Source organism: Populus euphratica, unplaced genomic scaffold, assembly GCF_000495115.2.
Source record: "Populus euphratica unplaced genomic scaffold, PopEup_1.0 scaffold165.1, whole genome shotgun sequence".
Classification (NCBI taxonomy): Eukaryota; Viridiplantae; Streptophyta; class Magnoliopsida; order Malpighiales; family Salicaceae; genus Populus; species Populus euphratica.
In genome coordinates, this window is record NW_011500050.1 from 173708 (window position 1) to 192784 (window position 19077).

Here is a 19077-nt window from a genome sequence, read left to right on the forward strand (position 1 = left end):
AAAAAAAAACAGAGAAATTCATGGAGTAGGCTTTTGGGGGCACTATTCAGCTTACATTATAGTCCTTGTATCATTTGAGCTTCAACAGCCTGACAAAATCACCCGATAATGAAAAGATACGAGCAATTACTTCCTCTAGCTACAAAACGCTAAGATCTTGTGTTTTTGTGTATGTTGGACAGTAGATTTTTGAGAAAGATTTTTATAAGCGACGTGATAAGAAGAAAGGAGGATTTGGGGCGGTCTTATGAAGAGGTAGCTTGAAAGACAGGAAGTCAGAGAAAATGCAAGGAAATGTACTGAAAGACACGATCATGTCCTCACAGAGGAAGGAACCGCCGGCTTTAGATTCAACTACGCGTATGGAAGTGGTTTTCATAATACCCTTTGAGTGTTTATTTAGTATCGTTAACAACGTGATTAACCGGTTCTAACTAAGTTTTTGACAGTATTCACCAAAGTTTATTTAAGAATTAAAAAAATATTATTTTAATTTATTTTTAAATAAAAAATATTTTAAAACACAGTTTTTGCCCCGGAGAGGTTCACTATGTCAAGATTGTTAAGCTATTAACAGCTTAATGATTATTGATTATTTTAGTGTGAACAAATAAGAACATGCTACGAAAATACAGCTTGGGTCAATGGATCTTAGGCTCTTATTTTAAAATGTCAAAGGGATAATACCCTTTATTATTATTGTTCTTATTATTTATTATTATTATTATTGAACATGAGCAGATGGAATTAACGGAATCAGGCCCAGAAAATAGGGTAAGAAAGGAGATAAGAACACTGGCCCAAAGACAAGAGGCAGACACTAGTTGTGTCTCTTGGTTTTTCTTTTTCTTTTTCTTTTTTATATATATTTTTTTCAATAACATGGAGACCAGGTTAGCAGGTAAAAGAATATTTCTACTTTTTGTGTAAGCAAAATATTTGTCTCAATGTTCTGGCCATGACAAATCTTAGCCCCTCCACACAGTAACACGATAAAACATACTATAATCCAAAATGATTGAATTTTTGTTTTATTTGCAACATCTGTATATTTGATCTTTAAAAATACATAGAATTAATATATTTTTGATAATACTTAGAATTGTAATAATAGTGTTTTTAAAAATAATTTTTACTTACAAATAAATTAAAATAATATATTTTTTATTTTCTAAAATTTATTTTTAATATCAATGTATTAAACTATCCAAAAATATTAAAAAATTAATTTCAAACAAAAAATAATAATTTCAAAAGTGTTTTTTAGAAGGTGTTACCTTTCAAAAGAAAACCATTCTAGCACTTAATAACATTTATCAACACATTACACATCAAACAAATATATATATATATATATATATATATATATATATATATAATGGACATGGTCATGGGTTTTTTAGTAATAAGAAAACAAAACTGCTAAAATTGATTATGATTTTCTCTTCTATTTTATTATTATTATTATCACTATTGGTCAATGTAATTTCCTTTTTATATATAATGAATCTTTATTACTTGTCTTCGAGTAATGCTACATAGATTGTACGCACTACATTGTGGGTATTTATACAAAATATCAATGAATAGTAATAAGAAAAACAACATCTTTTAAGATAGATCTAAGATAAATGCTTGCGTATTGCTGCAAGTCAATTCATAAACGATACAAATTATTATGGTAATGGTAATTAAAAATTAGAATTATGAACATCATGCCAATTCATGCAAACCTGAATTTGATTATAATAATAATAATAACAATAATAATAATTTTATATTTGAAATCAAATTTATCATTTTTTTCATTAATAATAATTTTTTAAATTTATTAATAATTATATTAATAATTATATTAATAATATTATTATTATTAAATATGACAATCAAGTTTTTATAGTTTTTAATTTTACCATTCAAATGAAATCTATAATTTTTTTTAAATAGTAAAAATATTTTTAAAAAAATTTAATAAAAATACTAATAATAACAATAATAATAAGTTTCATATTTCTTGAGTCTGACATCCCCTACAAATTTAAGTAACGTGAGTTTATTGGTATTATACTCAAATTATTTGGGTATAGACATTTCTACTTAACTTAATTAACATTGGTTTGGTATTTTTATCAGACCTTTAGTATTTTAGTTCCAAAATGCTAGAATCTGATAATTATGTTTGACTTGAGTGTTTGAAGTATAGTTTTTTTGTCAGACCCGAATACTTAAAGTTTAGTATTTATTTTTTATAAAAAAGATAAAAGAAGCCCTCAATTTATAAGTTAAAATTTTATATCTTAAAAAACAAATCAACATCCAAAAAAACTTAATCAGATCATTTTATTTTTAATCATTCTTTTAATACTAAATATATTATATGAAAAAGGTAATTTCATGCCAACTACATGCTTAACAGAACTTTTTTAATAAAAATAATTATATTATTACACTGCTTCAATTTATAATTATCTATACATTGATAGTTAAAAGATAAATAGTAAAACACCAATCTCCTAGTATATTATATAATAATTTCATACATATTCCCTTTTTAGTATTCCAAATCATCTTTTATTTTTATTTTCTTGTTATAAAATATAATCATCTTCCAATTATATGCACTGCTTTGTAGATGGCTACTTCCTCATCACCATCACTACTATTTTTCTTGTTATAAAATATAATCATCTTCCTATCAATTATATGCACTGCTTTGTAGATAGCTACTTCGTCGTCGTCATCACTACTATCAATCATCATGGCATCTTTTAACCTTTGACAGAAGCTTGATTTTGATTTTTTAGGCTTCACTGAGCCTTCCAATACCATAACTCTGGTCACTGTTGTTCTTGTAAACTATGCGAACCAATAGAACCTCAATCAGTTACGCAATCCACATGTCTGGGGAATCAGAAAACACCAAGCTTTAAGGTATACAACTTTGATTCTCACTTTTGTTCATTCATTTTCGTTTGCTTTCATACTTCCGCCTCTTTCTTCCCTCTTTCTTTCTTTTCTTTTTCACCTAAATTCTTACGTTTCTTCCAGCTCGTAGGTCCATCGCTCCTTCGAACGTCTCCATCAGGTGCATTTTCCATGTCCTTTAACGCCTTCTTCTTCTTCTTTTTCTAATTTCTATAATGGATGGCAGTGACAAAGATCTAAACTCGAAGGATTTAGACTCGGACCATTAATTAATTAATCCTTAAATCTCCCATCCCCCACTACTCTAGATAACGAATTCGAAAACCTAGATAGCATTCCTGACCATCTTTCGACCTTGAAGAAACTTATCTTGGTGGGTTTCAACAATCCTCATCATTATCCAACAAATTATATTCTAGAAAACACTATTTGCAATAGCTTGTACACCTTTTTATCCTCGATTGTGACTTTAAAAATCAAAAGACATTAGTGGCTAGACTTGACCTCATTTTCTCCACTCACGAACTCATCACCAATAGCATTTCTCCAGCACCAGTCCATTAATCCATAATCAAAAGGTTAGCAGGACTCATGTTATTAGCAATGCTACTCACTATTTGAGATTCCTCCAGCTAGCCCATGCTTTCCAACAATGGTTTCCACATGCTCTTCACGATCCATCTGTTCCTTTCCACTACATTAATTAAAGGAAAGGAGCATTAGATAATAGGGTTGACCTACGGAGGAGATTAGTATAGCATTGTTTGCATCCATTATTTTGGGAGGAGGAGAGCTTCAAGTAAAATGATTCAGAGCTAATATAATACCAGCAGTTAAGATTGTAAATGACTATAATAGCCTTAAGAATAATGATCTGGATTTTCGAACCTCAACTTTCAGTTTTGTGGGCACAATTAAAAGTCGCCTAGTGAGCTAGTTTTAATTACATAGACAAAAAGTTTTAATGAAATTAAAAAAGAATTATAAAGATAACACATAATAATCAAATTGTCAATTATTTATAAAAAATTAAAATTTTAAAATAATTTTCTTCTATATAACTTAATTTTTTTTAATTGAATAATGAGGGTTCATCAGACCCTACTTAATTATGTATTTTTTTCAATTACCTCTCTCAAAAAGGAAGGATTATGCGGAATACATGCTGGTAGTATATAATATATATACTTTGTGGATACAAGCGAAACAGCATACTCTCAAAAAGGAAGGATTATGCGGAATATATAATATATATACTTTGTGGATATAAGCGAAACAGCATAGTCGTTGTAGTATAGTGGTGAGTATTCCCGCCTGTCACGCGGGTGACCCGGGTTCGATCCCCGGCAACGGCGTTTTTGGTTTTTTGGCCATATACGGTATAACCTTTCTCAACTTGAAGCACACGCTGCTTCTAGAAAATGAGCCAAGACCAAGTACGACCCCATAGTAAATGAATTTATTTTCCAAGAGTTTCACATGGGACCATGGAAATCTCATGTCTCTGGCTGGTCCTACAAGATTATGAGAACATGTCTTGATTCATTATAATCTCGGATTCTTCTTGGAATAGTTGTAAGCTACAAACCAAAATTAGCAGTCCTTTTCCATAGTGTGCTTGGAGAAATGAAGTATGAAGAATAATAACCTCTAGCAGCCATGTTGCAAATTCAACTACTCAAAAACATTTTTGACTTTTCAGAACCGTGTGTGATCTGCTATTCGAACCAGCAGAGCCATGTTCGCCACCGAGTGCTCGCTCTCAGTTGCCTAATTTGTGCTAAGAACTGACACTTTGAGTCACTAATATCAATACCACTATCTATGTTTTCCGAAGTTCTTCCCTACTTCCAGCAAAGATTTCGAACCACCAGGGAATTCAAATCTAAAGCAAAAATTATCTCTTTATTAGATCTCTGAGAGCCTACACAAAAATATGAATCAGAGTTGATTCCGTTCTTTATATGTAGCAAAACTTGATTTACTCCAGAAACAAAAATCTTAGAAAGAACAATAAAACTAACCTGGACTAGAACCTCATTTATACTTCTCCAATTAGCCTACAAGTCTCCAGAAGAGGCATGTTCATACTAACATCCCCGCCTGGGCAGCTGAAGTTAAAGAAGCTAGAAACTAGTCCTTTTGGCAGACAACAAGAGGCAAGCATATTTGCATGCTATGGCGCTACAGGATATGAAAAGGCACACCAGCAGGGGAAATACAACAGAAAAGGAAAACCACTTTTAAGAATATATCAGAACAGCAAACTTCAAGCTTTCATCAATGCAGATGCCTCAAAATCTATGAATGCATTCTTCATCTAGACACATTACAAGAACCAGGAGAGAATTACGTTCTGAAATATAATCTTTGTTTTCTTTGCTGTGCACTTCATAAAACACACTGAATAGCTTGACACACTGTCACGAGAAGTTCTTATTGCAGTTAATGCCTAATGCATCCACTGAATGGACCGCTACTCTTGTAAATGAAAAACATGAAAAGCAAGCAAAAAGAATGACAAAGCAATAACCCCGATTTCAAGGGGAAATTCCAGTATTACTAGTACACAAATGAGACAACATGCTTATTTTATGAGCAGTGAAACTTAAAGCACGGAGAGAACTAAGCTGTCCCTACTGCTATTAATCTGAATCGCAATGTTGTTACAACCTCTCTGTGACAACATTGATGCAATAAGCTATCTTTGAAAATTGTAGAGAGAGATCTTGCTTTATACGAAAACAGGGCAACCGAGAAACAATTGAAATACAGCATAAATTAGTTTTGCCTGTAAGCAATGTAATTAGCCAAAGCAATCAACGGAGCCGCCTTCTCTTGATCAAATCCAGCAAGCAACTCCCTAGCTTCGTTAAGCAACTTCTCAGCAAACTCCCTAGACTTCTCAATCCCTATTAACTTGGGATAAGTAACTTTATCCGCAACCAAATCTTTCCCTGCAGTTTTCCCCAATTCTTGTGAAGATTTGGTAACATCAAGAATATCATCCACTACTTGAAACAACAATCCAATACTCCTCGCGTATCGCCTCAATTTCTCAACTTCCTCATCGGTCCCTCCACCTAATATAGCCCCCAAAACAACCGCACCTTCCAACAACTTAGCAGTCTTATGAATATGAATAAATTCAAGCTGTTCTAACCCCACTCCGGACAACCCTTCAGAACAAATATCCACAACTTGTCCAGCAACAAGTCCTTCAGCACCAATCACTTTTGCCAATTCACCAACTGCACGAACAATTCTAAGAGGCGAAACATTGAGTGTAGACACTGCAATATGTTCAAATGCAAATGCCAGTAAAGCGTCCCCTGCCAAAACCGCAACATCCTCACCAAAAACAATATGATTGGTGGATTTTCCGCGGCGAAGATCATCATTATCCATACAAGGAAGATCATCATGTATCAATGACATAGTATGGATCATTTCTACAGCACAAGCAGCAGGCATAGCCATGGATTCAGACCCACCAACAAGCTCACATGCAGCTAGACAAAGCACTGGCCGAACCCTCTTGCCACCAGCCAAAAGAGAGTAACGCATAGACTCATGGATTTTAGCCGGTTCTTTAAGAGTAACAGCAGCATCTAATGCTTTGTTAACAGAATTGGCTTTCTGTAACATATAAGACTTGAAATCAAAAGTAGGTTTGTGTTGATCTTCTTGAAGAGTCTCTCCTGCAAGAACTGCGCAAATTGAAGACATGGGTTTTCTCTGTCTTTGATGTTTTGAAGGGATTTGAAGGGTTTTATGGCCCGGGGACAAGAAGTTGGACATGGGTCTGGATCTGGATCTTGTTTCTTTGTTGATGATTGAAGTTATCTGAACCCATGGACCCAGATTCACAGAAGTCATTTTTTTTTTCTTTTTTGCTGTTCTTGGGTGTGTGTGTGTGTGTGTGTGTGAGAGAGAGAGAGAGAGAGAGAGATTGCTGCAACTCTGTGAATGCGAGTTGATCAAACCTCCGGGGAATTTGCTTTGGTGGGTACCTATAATATAATTGTAATAAAAAACTGAAGTGCAAGTGAAAAACAGATTTGGTTACGTATGAGCAATAGTGCTAAAGTTCGACAACAAGAGTTCATCTCAGATACAAAGGCGTAATGACTTTTCTAACAACAAGTACGGAGAAACAAGGTACCCCGAGAAATAGGAATCTAGACTCTAGAGAGCAATTGGAATCGGAAAATTTGGACAGACAGAGTGGGTGGAGGAACTGTGATGCCTGAGGCTAAGGCCACCGGAAATGAGAAGTGACAAGGATAAGATTTTGGATTGGATTTGATTGGATGGATCATATTATCAGAATATTTTCATAAGCTAGATAGCTATTGCCATTCTAGAGATTACCGGTAATTATTTAATTAAATTTAAGAGTTAATTCTAATTCTGGTGCAGAGGTTAGTCTAATTCTGTGTTTCCATATTGGCTCTTCAAGAATGTGTAACTTCTTGAAATATGAAAAATAAATAGATTACGCTATTAGTTTTTAAATATTGATAAACGAGAAAAAAGTTATTAAAAAATTTAAGTATTCATATTTTAACCATAAAAGAGCCAATATTTACATCAATTAATATATTTTTCTGAAATTTAAACAGTAATACTTTAGCTATTAAAAAAATCAATATTTATGTTAATAAATAAATCTTCTCGAGAAGAGTTTAAATTCCAAGATCTTTCGTCAACGGATATATTTTTCAACCTACAAACAGCCTTGTATTTGTCAATCAACTACTAATTAGATTGACTGAAAGGGATAGAAAATGCTACCAAATATTTGGGAGAAATTTTTAAAGCTTGAAGATGATGTAATATGGAAACCCTAGTCGTCTGTCTAATCAACACGAAAACTCAACCTGCAACTTCATGTAAAAGTCGTTAATTTGACCCTTTCCCAAGAATAGTAGGAGCAGAACCCGGTCAGATCCGAAAAATTAACAAGCACATAGTTCCATTTAGTTTCTACCGGTAGAAATTTTCCTCTGGGATTATGGAAATATAAGTTTTTTTCATATATATAGTTATTATTTTTTAAAATTTTTTATTTGAGAATATATTAAAATAATAATTTTTTATTTTTTAAAAATTATTTTTAATATCAATATGATCTAAAAATATAAAAAGTTAATTTAATTTATTCCATTCTCATTTGAAACACAATATAAAATGGGGGCTAAATTGTTAATGTTAACTGGGGAAATGGAAGTGCTAAATAAGGAGATTTCCTATATATAACTTTGAAAAAAAAAGAAAAAAAAATATAATCTTTTTTTTTGTCCTCTTTCATAATTCATAATAATATAAATAGCATAAAAAATAAAAAATAAATAAAAAATAAATCTGACCATATTTACGTTGCATACTTAGAACTAATAAATTATTAGATAATTAAGAAATTAATGTTTGTGTATTGCTTGTATAAATGTGTTTGGAAATATACAAGTTATTTTTAAAAATGTTTTTATTTAAAATTATATTAAATAATATTTTTTATTTTTTTAATATTAACACATTAAAATAATTTTAAAAAATATAAAAATAATTTAAAATATAAAAATCTTTTTTATAAAAAAAACTTGATTTCAGACGGTATTAGCAGTCTAACTTTTATTTTATTGCATGCAATTTTTGTAACCAATCAGATGAAGACATGAAAATGGTATGCCAACGTATGCATTTCCAATTTGTGGATTCAACACATGTTCCACGGCACGAAAAAACTGCCCCTATCTAGCCGGGACACGTTTCATGCTCATGTCATTTATAGGGTTCAAAATTGAAATGTGTTTCATGGTTATTATTTTTTTATTTTTAAATTGTATTAATATTTAAAATAATTTATAAAAAATAAAAAATATTATTTTATATATTTTCAAATTAAAAAAACTTTAAAAAACAATCACTAAATCATTCTTAAACACTATCTCAAAGTGTATTTATTTTTGCATTCAAAAAATGTTTTTAAAATTTTTTTAGTATTTTTAATTTTAAATTTTTTAATTTTAAATTATTTTAATATACTAAAAATAAATTTTATAAAATAAAATAAAAATATTATTTTAATATATTATCAAATAAAATACCGCATTTTAAAATCTAATCAAATCAAATCAAATCATATTCCTGAACACTAATTTAATACAGTAAATTAATTTGACAAAGTCAGACAAGTTTTTGGTGGAATAGCTTGACCCGATAACAAATAGGACTTTAATTTTTGATGGAGGACATCGAACGGACACGCATAGCTATAAATGTTTGGTGTTATCTGAAAAATTCAATTTTGGATGAAGTTTCAACTTGCATGACATGAGCACCACTCCACATGTACTATATTATAAACTATATATTATAATTAAAACTGAAAAAAAAAAAAAGGAGAATTCTGTTCCGCAAGACACAGTCCACCTTTACCTGGAGGATGAAGGCATGACTGTTTTCTCAGTAGAGATATTTTGATATTTTTAAATTAATTTAGAACAAAATAGGTATTTGTCTTTAAATTTGTACTGTAGATTATCATAAATATCTTTAATGTTAATACATTATTTTGTGTTATTTAGAGGTATATTTGTTTTGTGTTATTTAGAGGTATATTTATATTTTTACTTATTGAGTGCACAGTAAAACTACTAATCTGGCCTTATAAATAATATATATAAAAAAAAAATCCTTTGGGCAGCTAGGATAGACGATAAAAATATTTCATTGTAATTAGGTTTTAGTTTTTTACATGTCCTAGATTTGATGGTATTTTTGTTATAATATTGGTATTTTTATTGTTATTAGGTAAAGTAAAAATTATTTTGATTTTTTAATAAATTAAAGAAATTTAAAAAGCATTAGCCCGTATTGAGTATATATCAATTCATTAACTGCTTCTTTTTTTATATAGAATATATGGTTGATTCTAACAATTAAAAATAAGACCTTAAGATTTTATTAAATTTGTTTTGATTTTTTCTCTATATTGATATGACCTGTGTAGAAAATAGAGCTTTAATTTTATTTCAACATATATTTTTTTCTCTCTCCTTTGATTCTTGTGTCCCACAATAAATTAAAGAAATTTAAAAAGCATTAGTACGTATATATCAATTCATTAAATGCTTCTTTTTTTATATAGAATATGTGGTTGATTCTAACAATTAAAAATAAAACCTTAAAATTTTATTAGATTTGTTTTGGTTTTTTTTTTATATTGATATGACCTGTGTAGAAAATAGAGTTTTAGTTTTATTTCAACATATATTTTTTTCTCTCTCCTTTGATTCTTGTGTCTTACACTACAATTTTTCAAATTAGTCATTTTGCTTCTTTTTTTTTATTTTGTCCCTTATTTTTTGGTTGATATTTGTTTTATTTCAAATAACTTATGAAAATCAAAATTTGTTTTAATTTTATCCTTATTAGATTATTTTTTTTTACTTTTCTTTGTTTTTTGACTTAGTCCTTGATTTTTTTGGTTAATATTTTTTTATTTGAAATAACTTATGAAAAATAAAATTCATTTCAATTTCATCGTCGTTTGATTTTTGTATAATTTGATTTATTTAATTCTTATTTTTTTAATTACTATTTATGTCATTTGAGATAATTTTTGTAGTGTAACTTTTTTGATAGTTTCATCATTGATCATTTTTTCCTATCAGATTTTATCTTTATTCCTTTGATTGTTTATTCCTTTTACTTTGCTAAATTTTTTAGTTTAGTTTTTTTTACATTTAATTTTATCCTTTAACATTAAATTAATTTGAATTTAAGCTTTTTGGTTAACTCCATTTTGAAATTTCACATATTTCAATTTGAAAAATTAACCTAGCTTAAAAACATTCACTAGGGGTTGTCTTTTTTTATTGTTCTTTTAAGCTAATTTTTTTAATATATTTTATCTTTTGATTTTTATTTTATTGGAGATTAAGCTCATTATTTTTTTTTAATATGCTTTTTGCTTCTTATTTTTTATATATTTGGTTGAGTTATCTAGGTCATTTTATGTTTTGTTGCATTTTACATATATTTTCTCAGAAATCAAAAAGTTTTCAATTAAATATAATTGATTGATTGAATATAAATCAATATTCACTTCATTGTGTTTTATTCTATTTGTTTTTATAGAGTATTGCTTTAGTAAACCATGTAATTTTTTTCAATATCGTCTTACATCCTTTTACAGTTGAGTTTAAACCAACTTAGCAAGCTCTTTTAGTTGCATACAATGTCTACAATAGAGTGGTTGTAAGTCTATAATGGAGTGATGGTAAGACTCTAACAATCTTTTTTTTCTTCTCCTTACATATATCATATTAATGGGTTATTTTTTATTTATTATTGACAAGTATTTTTTTATAGTTCATTTTCTTTTATGTTGTTGCCTTTGATTTAAATTAAATATTAAATTAATAGATGTTATCGAATATAATCAAGTTAATAACCTGAAAATCGAGTTCTTCTATTTTCTTTTAAAACACAATTATCTCGCGGTATAACACAGGTTTCCAATTTAGCCTATAACTATATTTAAAAAAAAATATTAGAAATTTTGTAAAAATATTTTATACTTAGCAAGCTCTTTTAGTTGCATACAAGCTCTTTTAATAAAAATATTCTTAAACTTTAGAAACCATATTGACATGAATATAGTAGAAAAGGTTTTATTCGCAAATACAATACAAATACAAAATAGGACTGTGTCATAACATTTGATTGGCTAAAAATCCCTTAAAACTTAAGAAATCATGACCTATATTTGAGAGGGTTTTATTGGTACATATAAAAATTATTTTATTACCTTGAAAAACAACATGCTCTTGATAAATGATGTTCCTCGTACTCGAATCAATTTCTTTTTTCATTATCTAGGAAACTTGCTACTTTTTCCTCTAAGTGTTTAAAACTTGATCAATTGACACCATGATTAAAAAGCTTGGACCGCTTTGATTGGTTAACCCGAAACTTAGATGATCTAAAACTTGAATGAATCTGGATTCATACAAAATTCTATTGAGAAATTAGCTTAATTAAATCTAAGTGACCTACCGAGTTAACTCAAGATCAAGTAATTTGACGAAACCCAAATAAAACCCTACTTATTTTTAAAATTTCACCATTTTGATTCCAGGATAAAATCCCTACGCAGGCAACCACACGCAGAGGGGAAAAAAAGAATCCTTTCTTCCCCTGAATCTTGTCCCACCCCTTTTCCCATCAATTCAAGCTTATTCTTTCCGATCCACAAACAAAAGAGTACCTACCTTCAATTTCCAGCAAGTTAACTTCTCCTTTCATCTTCTCCTTGTTTATATATATATATATATATATGTGGTTGGCTTTCGGGATTGATCTGATCGTCATCGATCATTTGAGGATTGTTCTTACTTAGTTTTGGCGTATGGAATTTAATTAACTTGTGTATGTTACGACCTGTAGCAATTTGCTTGGATAAGTTTTGAAAGCAGATTTTTTTTCATTTGTTTATTATTTGAAAATAAGTTTTATTTATTTATTTTAGCTACAAAAAATTTGTAAGTCAATGCAACCAAGTAGAGTTTCGATGCAAACATTGTAAATCAGGTTATATATCAAGTAGCAGCCTAGCACTCGTGTTGAAAAATACATAAATTGAAAGTATTATTCCTTTTCACACACCACTAAAAGAAAACTCGAGTAATTAGCGATACAGGAGACTTTTTTGGGGAAAAAAATATATTTCTATGATTAATTTCATTTTTTTCTAGTTTTGTTTTCTCATTATGTATTATAATGCTTTTCTAGTTTTTTCCTATTTAAATGGAATAATTTTCTAATTTATTTTTTCGTTAAAGTATAAAGGCAGTAAAAAGCCCATTTTCCAAGGAGTGCCTGGAGGCCTTTCAAAGGGGGAAATAAAAATTGACAAGAGACTTGGCACCATCTCTGGCAAATTTATGAGACCAGAATCTAGAAGTTTGTTTATCATGTAGTAAAACTGTGTTGGATTTTCTGGCTCTAGTGCTCGTCAACAGTTTTCTTCACGGAGAAAGAGACGTACCTATGCTCTCTGGCCTTGCGGTTTGTTGCGGGAAAGCTCCACCTACCTGAACAAGTTCAAGCTTTGGCACCACCTCAGAAGAGCCATACTCATGCCGGATAATTTTACTACAATAAGTTCTTCCTAAATAATGAAACTGAGGGGGAAAACTGTTACAAGGCCCTCGATATATTTCTCAGTGTATATCAGAAAGAACCATCTTCATAGCAGTGCAATCCTCTCTATTACAATGGGGCCTCACTTGTGGTACAGGTAGACAAAGCTGAATATAAAGAACCCGGCCATCTGCAAACGACAGGAGAATATGCTTAGCATGCACACATGCAAATACTATATGTTCACAAAACAACAATATTCCAATTTCTTTTAAACAGAAAATACCATAGTAAAAGAAGCCCCATAATAGGGGAAAGCAGCCGTAATGAATCTCTCATATTCATTGTGTCTGAAGGGCCGAACTGGAATCTGCATTCACAATTTCAGTTGGTTTTTTAACAGTCTTTCATGGCATCCACCACTAGAATGAAGAATTCTGTGCGGAGGATATATTAACAACATACAATAATAGATGCAGGAATCTTCATAAAAACAATTCACATTTTATAAATTGAAGCAATACAATTTGCAATCAATTGCTTCTTTGGGATTCGTTATCGTTGTCTCATGAATAGATATTTGGACAGGTCGGCACACAATAATATTTCTCAAAGCGCTTTTCCCCAAATGAGCATAATTATGTCCTTCCAGAAAAAACATTATGCAACTGAATTGATATAGCTGCACCACTTCTACTATCTAATTAGTCAGCACACTGCACCCGAACTAACCATCCAAATTCCTTTTCATAAGACATCCCAAATATGTTAAATTTGGCTATATTACTATCATCAAATTGCAGCCAGCACTTTTAACATCAATCATAATCACACCAGTCAATCCACTACAGTAAACCAGGTAAGTTGCTAAGTTGATTATGTAAAGGAAAGATTATCCAAGGCCCCATCAATCAGAAGCTTACCTGTTTGGAGAGTGACAGGCTAGTATATCCAAGCCTGTGATACTCAACCTTAAACTGGAAAACCCCATAAACATCAGGCACCTTGAATGATGTATGATACAAGCCCTGCAAAACCCGGTGCAGAAAAGATCAGTGGCATGGGCATGCTTGTAACTTGTAAGGTAAAATAAAAATGGGACCCAAGGAAAAGTGTACCTTCTTGTCATTTGATAGGGTTTTCAAAACATAAGGGCTCATCATGTAAAGCTGGACCTGGACATCATTCGCCACATATGGCTCCCAGCTCTTTCCAGACCATTCATATATCTCAACAGAAAAATCCTGCACTCATATACAAGTTCAGGGTGATTGTCAATACTCTTTCTCATCAGTAGCTTCCCCAAACAAAATTTCAAATAACTAAATGAGTGCACAGCTTGACAGATTACCAGATCATCTTTGATCCTATACATTGCTGGCTCATCTGTTTCCCCAGCTTTATTGTGTCTAAGATTCACAGCCTGGAGGCAAGAACAGACTTGATATTATACAACAGATGAAAATGCAACATAACACAATCAAGTGAAAGAAGGAAAGAAATCCTAAAAGTTGCCATTATATCAACAACCTACAGAATATTCTTTAGTATGTCTGAATGTTGTAATATAATTACACATTAGCCAGAATAATATAGTAACTCAAGACGACTGGAATGAAAACCTAACCTTCAGATGACCTCTTACATGGAAGACCCATTTGCTAAGTTCAGTCACAAACTGCTCATTACCAGATTTATCATATCTGTCAACACATGGTCACAAATAACATGACTTTCTTCCCTTAAAATATCAGAATAAATGAATTTCTGTTCACAAGCTAAACAATTGGCCAGCAGAGGGAAAGTAAGGCGAATGGATGAAAATTATCAAAACCATCCAACCAAAAATTTCCACAACAAAATAAGGAAGCAATGAAACCTCCCCCCCCACCAACCTGACACACACACTCCCTCTCCCCCAATGTGAACTCAAAATCAATTACACAATCTTTCATGAGCATGCAAACACAAATATCATGGCTTTGTGGATCTTCAGGAAAAGTATGCCTCATCTTTTTGCAAACATATGCATATTGAGAATGGGAATTGACCAGGAATAAATAGAAGTTATATGGGCCTGGAGCTCTTACCTCAACCAACTGCAGCCTTAACATATAAAAAAGTGAATACACATTGTGTGATGTAAAAATGAAGCTTGCAAATAAAGTTTGCGACATGTATTCATATAACGCTATCAACATGAGACAAGCCTAGGAAAAGTCTTGATGATGTAGAGGAAGGTGATTTCCTTGTACTCTTCAAAATGCATTAAGCCAATGACCATTAGTTTTCCTATTCTCAGTCGTTTGTACTATACTAGGTACAAAGAGATGACATATCATTTATGCAGCAACGATTCCTTATTGAACATTGTGAAACAACACGTCTTATAAAACCTTAGCAGGCCAAAATGGATGTAAGCTAAAAAAAAAGTTTGATAAGAGCTTCGCTTACTTTCTTGGGCTCCCAGCTTTCTGTACGCTTGATCTGAAAAATCTGAATCACACAGATATTTCAATAAATATGAAACCAATAATTTACTAGAGAAATACTGGAGTTGAAAAACCATCATATGAGCATACCGGTTACTAAACATATCTAATGAACCTGTTATCATAATCCGAGCATTGTTTCTAGCCTGCATTATGTAAAAATTGTCAGCAAGAAGAAATCTCGCTCAAATTTATTATTTCTTTTTATTAAAATCTCAACTAAGAGCAGGTGTTCATAACACAGACACCCACCATGACATGCAAAAGTCATACATACATGGGAGCATGTATGGGATTCAAGAGAAACATAAGGAAGGATAGCTAGAGATAAATGGAATGGTTAGAAAACCAAATTAAAATAAATCATAAAATACAGCACAACAAACCAATGTTCTTCAGCTGTTTTATGTGTGATGAGAGAAAAGGAGCAACATTTTGAAGGAGAGAGCTAAGTTACCTGCACTACTGAAACTAACGAGATGGAAGATCCAGTTAATGATGGAGGACTTGACAATTTGGAGCTTGGATTAGCTGAATAAGCCAAAGGAGATGCAGAAAGGACTTTCGATACCTATACATCATAACACATAACCCAGCAAACCCATTAAAACTTCTTCATCAGGCTACATTAACATAGAAATAAACCAGGACACATTTGACCTTACCAGGGTATTCGCTGCATTTAAAGAATGTGCAATCCCTTTAAAGAGCACAGGAGCCTGTTTAATCCAAATTCCATAAAAATCTTAAACTTCCCAAGGAATTGACGTACCCAATGAAAAGATCAAACAAACTAACCTCAATTTTCTTCTTTCCAAGCAGCACATCAGATTCAATAAAATCATCGGCAGCGATCAATGTATGATCACCCTCAGTCTCAGCGATAGCGTAACTTTTATGGTCAATAACCAAGGCAGATGGATCCTACAATATAACGTAAACTCAATAAACAAAATAAATAAAATAAAATGACAAAAAATCCAATGCAGCATAAATTCCACACCAACCTCATCGAAATCAACCCCACATTCAGTAGCCAGACTCTTAATCAAATCAGAAGAGGAACTATCCGCCGCAATAATCAAATCATGACCCGAGTCGACAAAGTCAAGAACAGCAGCTAAATCCAATGCACCACCAAATCCTAAAAATAAAAATCCCAAAATACAAATTATTCCAAGAAAACCAAAAAAACAAAATCCTAAGAAAACCCATTTTCTCAAAACGGAAACTGAACCATAAAAATCATAACTTGACAAAAAAAACAACAATTTGTTTGGATTCAACAACTTACTTTCGATTGAAGGAGAAAAGAGAATTAAGCCATCATATAAGTACTGGCCATAACGTTTAAGGGCGAGTTTTGGGTCATCAGCAAGCTTGAAATCAAGATCGAAACCACGAGATTTGAGAGAATTGAAGAAGATTGAGTGGGAAGATTTGAGTGACAAGTCGTCGAGGAGGACTAAGAGGCGACGATCTGTTGGGGAATCTGTGGAGAAAGAGAGGGTGAGAATGGGAAGGAGTGTGACCAATAGAATTGTTAAGATCGAGAAATTGTTTCTTCCCATTCTTGCAGTCTCGGCTGCCTAAGTGAGTGAGAGAGAGAGAGGCTGAGGGTTTACCAAGCGTGGGGGAAGACGTTGAAGGACTGTGGAAACTGGATTTTGAGAGTACACACTGGTTTTCTCTTTGTTGAAACGTTTCGCACGAAAAGTTTCTTATTAGGGCAAACATCAAATATACCCCAAACTATTGGGTTAGTATCAATTTTACATCCAAATTATTTGTTATAACAAATTTACCCACATATTATTTTGATTTCTCAATTATAACTTAGATCATAGTCACTTAACCGAAAATATTAAATACTATTTGAAATGATGTCATTTATTGTATAATAAAAGTATAATTTTGGATGAAAATATAAAAACTTAAAATTAGATGGAAATCCTTAGTTAATAATTTCTGATTTTATATGATAGAAACTAAATAATCATCCCTTGGATCAAGTAAAACAAAATTGAATGTTAAAAAAATTATTTTAGTATTGTTAATATGTTTTATAATGACAAGGAAAAAATTAATTACAAACTCAAAATTAATGTTATGTTTAATAAAATAAATAGAAAATTATTTGTACTGATAAATTAAAAAAAATATTTTAATATTAACTAATAACTAAGTTGTTAATTTGAGAAACATACATGTATTAGAATATTTGATTTTATATTATAGCAAGCTATTTAAATTTAAAATAAATTAATTCTTTCTTTGTTATTAACATCTTTAATTCTAACAAAGAAAATCTAACATTTTGCTCAATTTCATTTATTTATCAACAAGAGGATGTGTGAAAAAAAGACTTGAACAATTAAAAAAAAAAAAGTTACCTTTCTAACAAAAACCTCCTTGTATTATTAATGTGCTTAATTATTTTTGGAATTTTTTTACTATAATATTTATTTTTTAGACAACATCCTATTATTATTCTAAAATCAAGTTTCACTTATAAAAAAAATAACATTATGATAATTTTAATGTTAGTGTATTAAAAAAAAGAATAATATAAAGAAAATTTTTTAAATCCAACCCAATAAATCAATTTCAAAACCTTTCAATTTAATTTCTTACCTAATCTAGGTATTAAATTAAATTGTGTAAGGGTTGGTCTAACATGACCTAATCGACTAGGTAAATCCAAAACCATTTAAAGAGACCAGTAAAACCCTGATATAACTTTAAAATTTTTTAAAGATAACATATTTTTATCCAAAATGTTATTAGCTTGATATTTTTTAAAAAATAACAAGATAATAACATTTTAGATCTACTTGGACTTACTTATGTTAATATGTTAAACTCATGACTTAGCTCATGGACCCGAACGAGTTTAATAATCTAGATTTATGTTATATAACACTTGATACAACAAATGCTTGACATTTTTATAACCCAACCGTATGGTATAACTTACACATGAGCTATGAAAAGAACTTGATTTGTTGTTAACATAAGTTATAATCATGAATGCCTGACAACATTTACAAGTATTAGTATTATTCAAATAAGATAACTAATGTCATCATGTTAACAATTTATAATCTGATTAGAACCTCCTTTGTGTGTGGTTTTTAATTGAATCATAAGAGTTTATACTAGACTTATTTGACATACCATTAGTGGATCCTCTAACCTTGACATTTATTGTTATCATTGTTTAATCCTTACATAATCTTTTATCTCAAAGTTCTCATTAACTTTTTCTTTATTATTATTATTATTATTATTATTATTATTGTTGTTGTTGTTATTATTGTTATTGTTATTGTTGTTATTGTATTATTGTTATCTATAATTTATATAATTAACCTCTCTATGGTTCGACCTCGGTCTTGTCGGATTATTTATTATTTCGACAGCCCTACACTTGGTAGAAGACATCAATCTTTTAGTCGTGTCAAGTTTTTGGCGCCGTTGCCGGGGAGGTAAGTTCTTGTATAAATTA

The 19077-nt window shown here is 30.8% G+C and overlaps 3 protein-coding genes and 1 non-coding gene across 4 annotated transcripts in view; 2 read left to right on the top strand and 2 right to left on the bottom strand.

Annotated features, from left to right (window-relative positions):
• Positions 1-4208: 4208 nt before the first annotated feature.
• Positions 4209-4280, top strand: TRNAD-GUC (transfer RNA aspartic acid (anticodon GUC)). Its single transcript has one exon. It is a non-coding gene; the product is annotated as a tRNA-Asp (tRNA).
• Positions 4281-5443: 1163 nt separating this feature from the next.
• LOC105107648 (geranylgeranyl pyrophosphate synthase, chloroplastic-like) lies at positions 5444-6824 on the bottom strand. The gene has a single exon (XM_011001648.1). It carries the CDS (start codon positions 6802-6804, stop codon positions 5707-5709), a length of 1098 nt encoding a protein of 365 aa, XP_010999950.1. The 5' UTR covers positions 6805-6824; the 3' UTR covers positions 5444-5706.
• Positions 6825-6845: 21 nt separating this feature from the next.
• Positions 6846-19077, top strand: part of LOC105107647 (BES1/BZR1 homolog protein 2-like) — a 26076-nt gene continuing 13844 nt past the window's right edge. The window contains exon 1 of the mRNA XM_011001647.1: positions 6846-6877. The gene's annotated coding sequence lies outside the window, so the exon portion shown is untranslated. The remainder of the gene's footprint in view (positions 6878-19077) is intronic.
• LOC105107646 (dolichyl-diphosphooligosaccharide--protein glycosyltransferase 48 kDa subunit-like) lies at positions 12834-17267 on the bottom strand. The gene is made up of 13 exons (XM_011001646.1): positions 16864-17267; positions 16577-16713; positions 16368-16493; positions 16235-16288; positions 16027-16140; positions 15660-15715; positions 15532-15573; positions 14705-14780; positions 14429-14500; positions 14196-14321; positions 14001-14105; positions 13364-13447; positions 12834-13267 (listed from the first exon to the last, which is right to left on the bottom strand). The coding sequence occupies exons 1-13, from the start codon at positions 17138-17140 to the stop codon at positions 13220-13222; spliced, it is 1317 nt and encodes a 438-aa protein (XP_010999948.1). The 5' UTR covers positions 17141-17267; the 3' UTR covers positions 12834-13219.

Bases quoted from the DNA above. Each gene is read 5' to 3' on its own strand.
- LOC105107648 (XM_011001648.1), bottom strand. From the start codon at position 6,804: ATGACTTCTGTGAATCTGGGTCCATGGGTTCAGATAACTTCAATCATC.
- LOC105107646 (XM_011001646.1), bottom strand. From the start codon at position 17,140: ATGGGAAGAAACAATTTCTCGATCTTAACAATTCTATTGGTCACACTC. The intron at 16,289-16,367 runs GTTAGTTTGTTT...TGGATTAAACAG, and splicing joins TTGGAAAGAAGAAAATTGAG to GCTCCTGTGCTCTTTAAAGG. The intron at 14,501-14,704 runs GTTAGGTTTTCA...TCTTGCCTCCAG, and splicing joins ATGTAAGAGGTCATCTGAAG to GCTGTGAATCTTAGACACAA.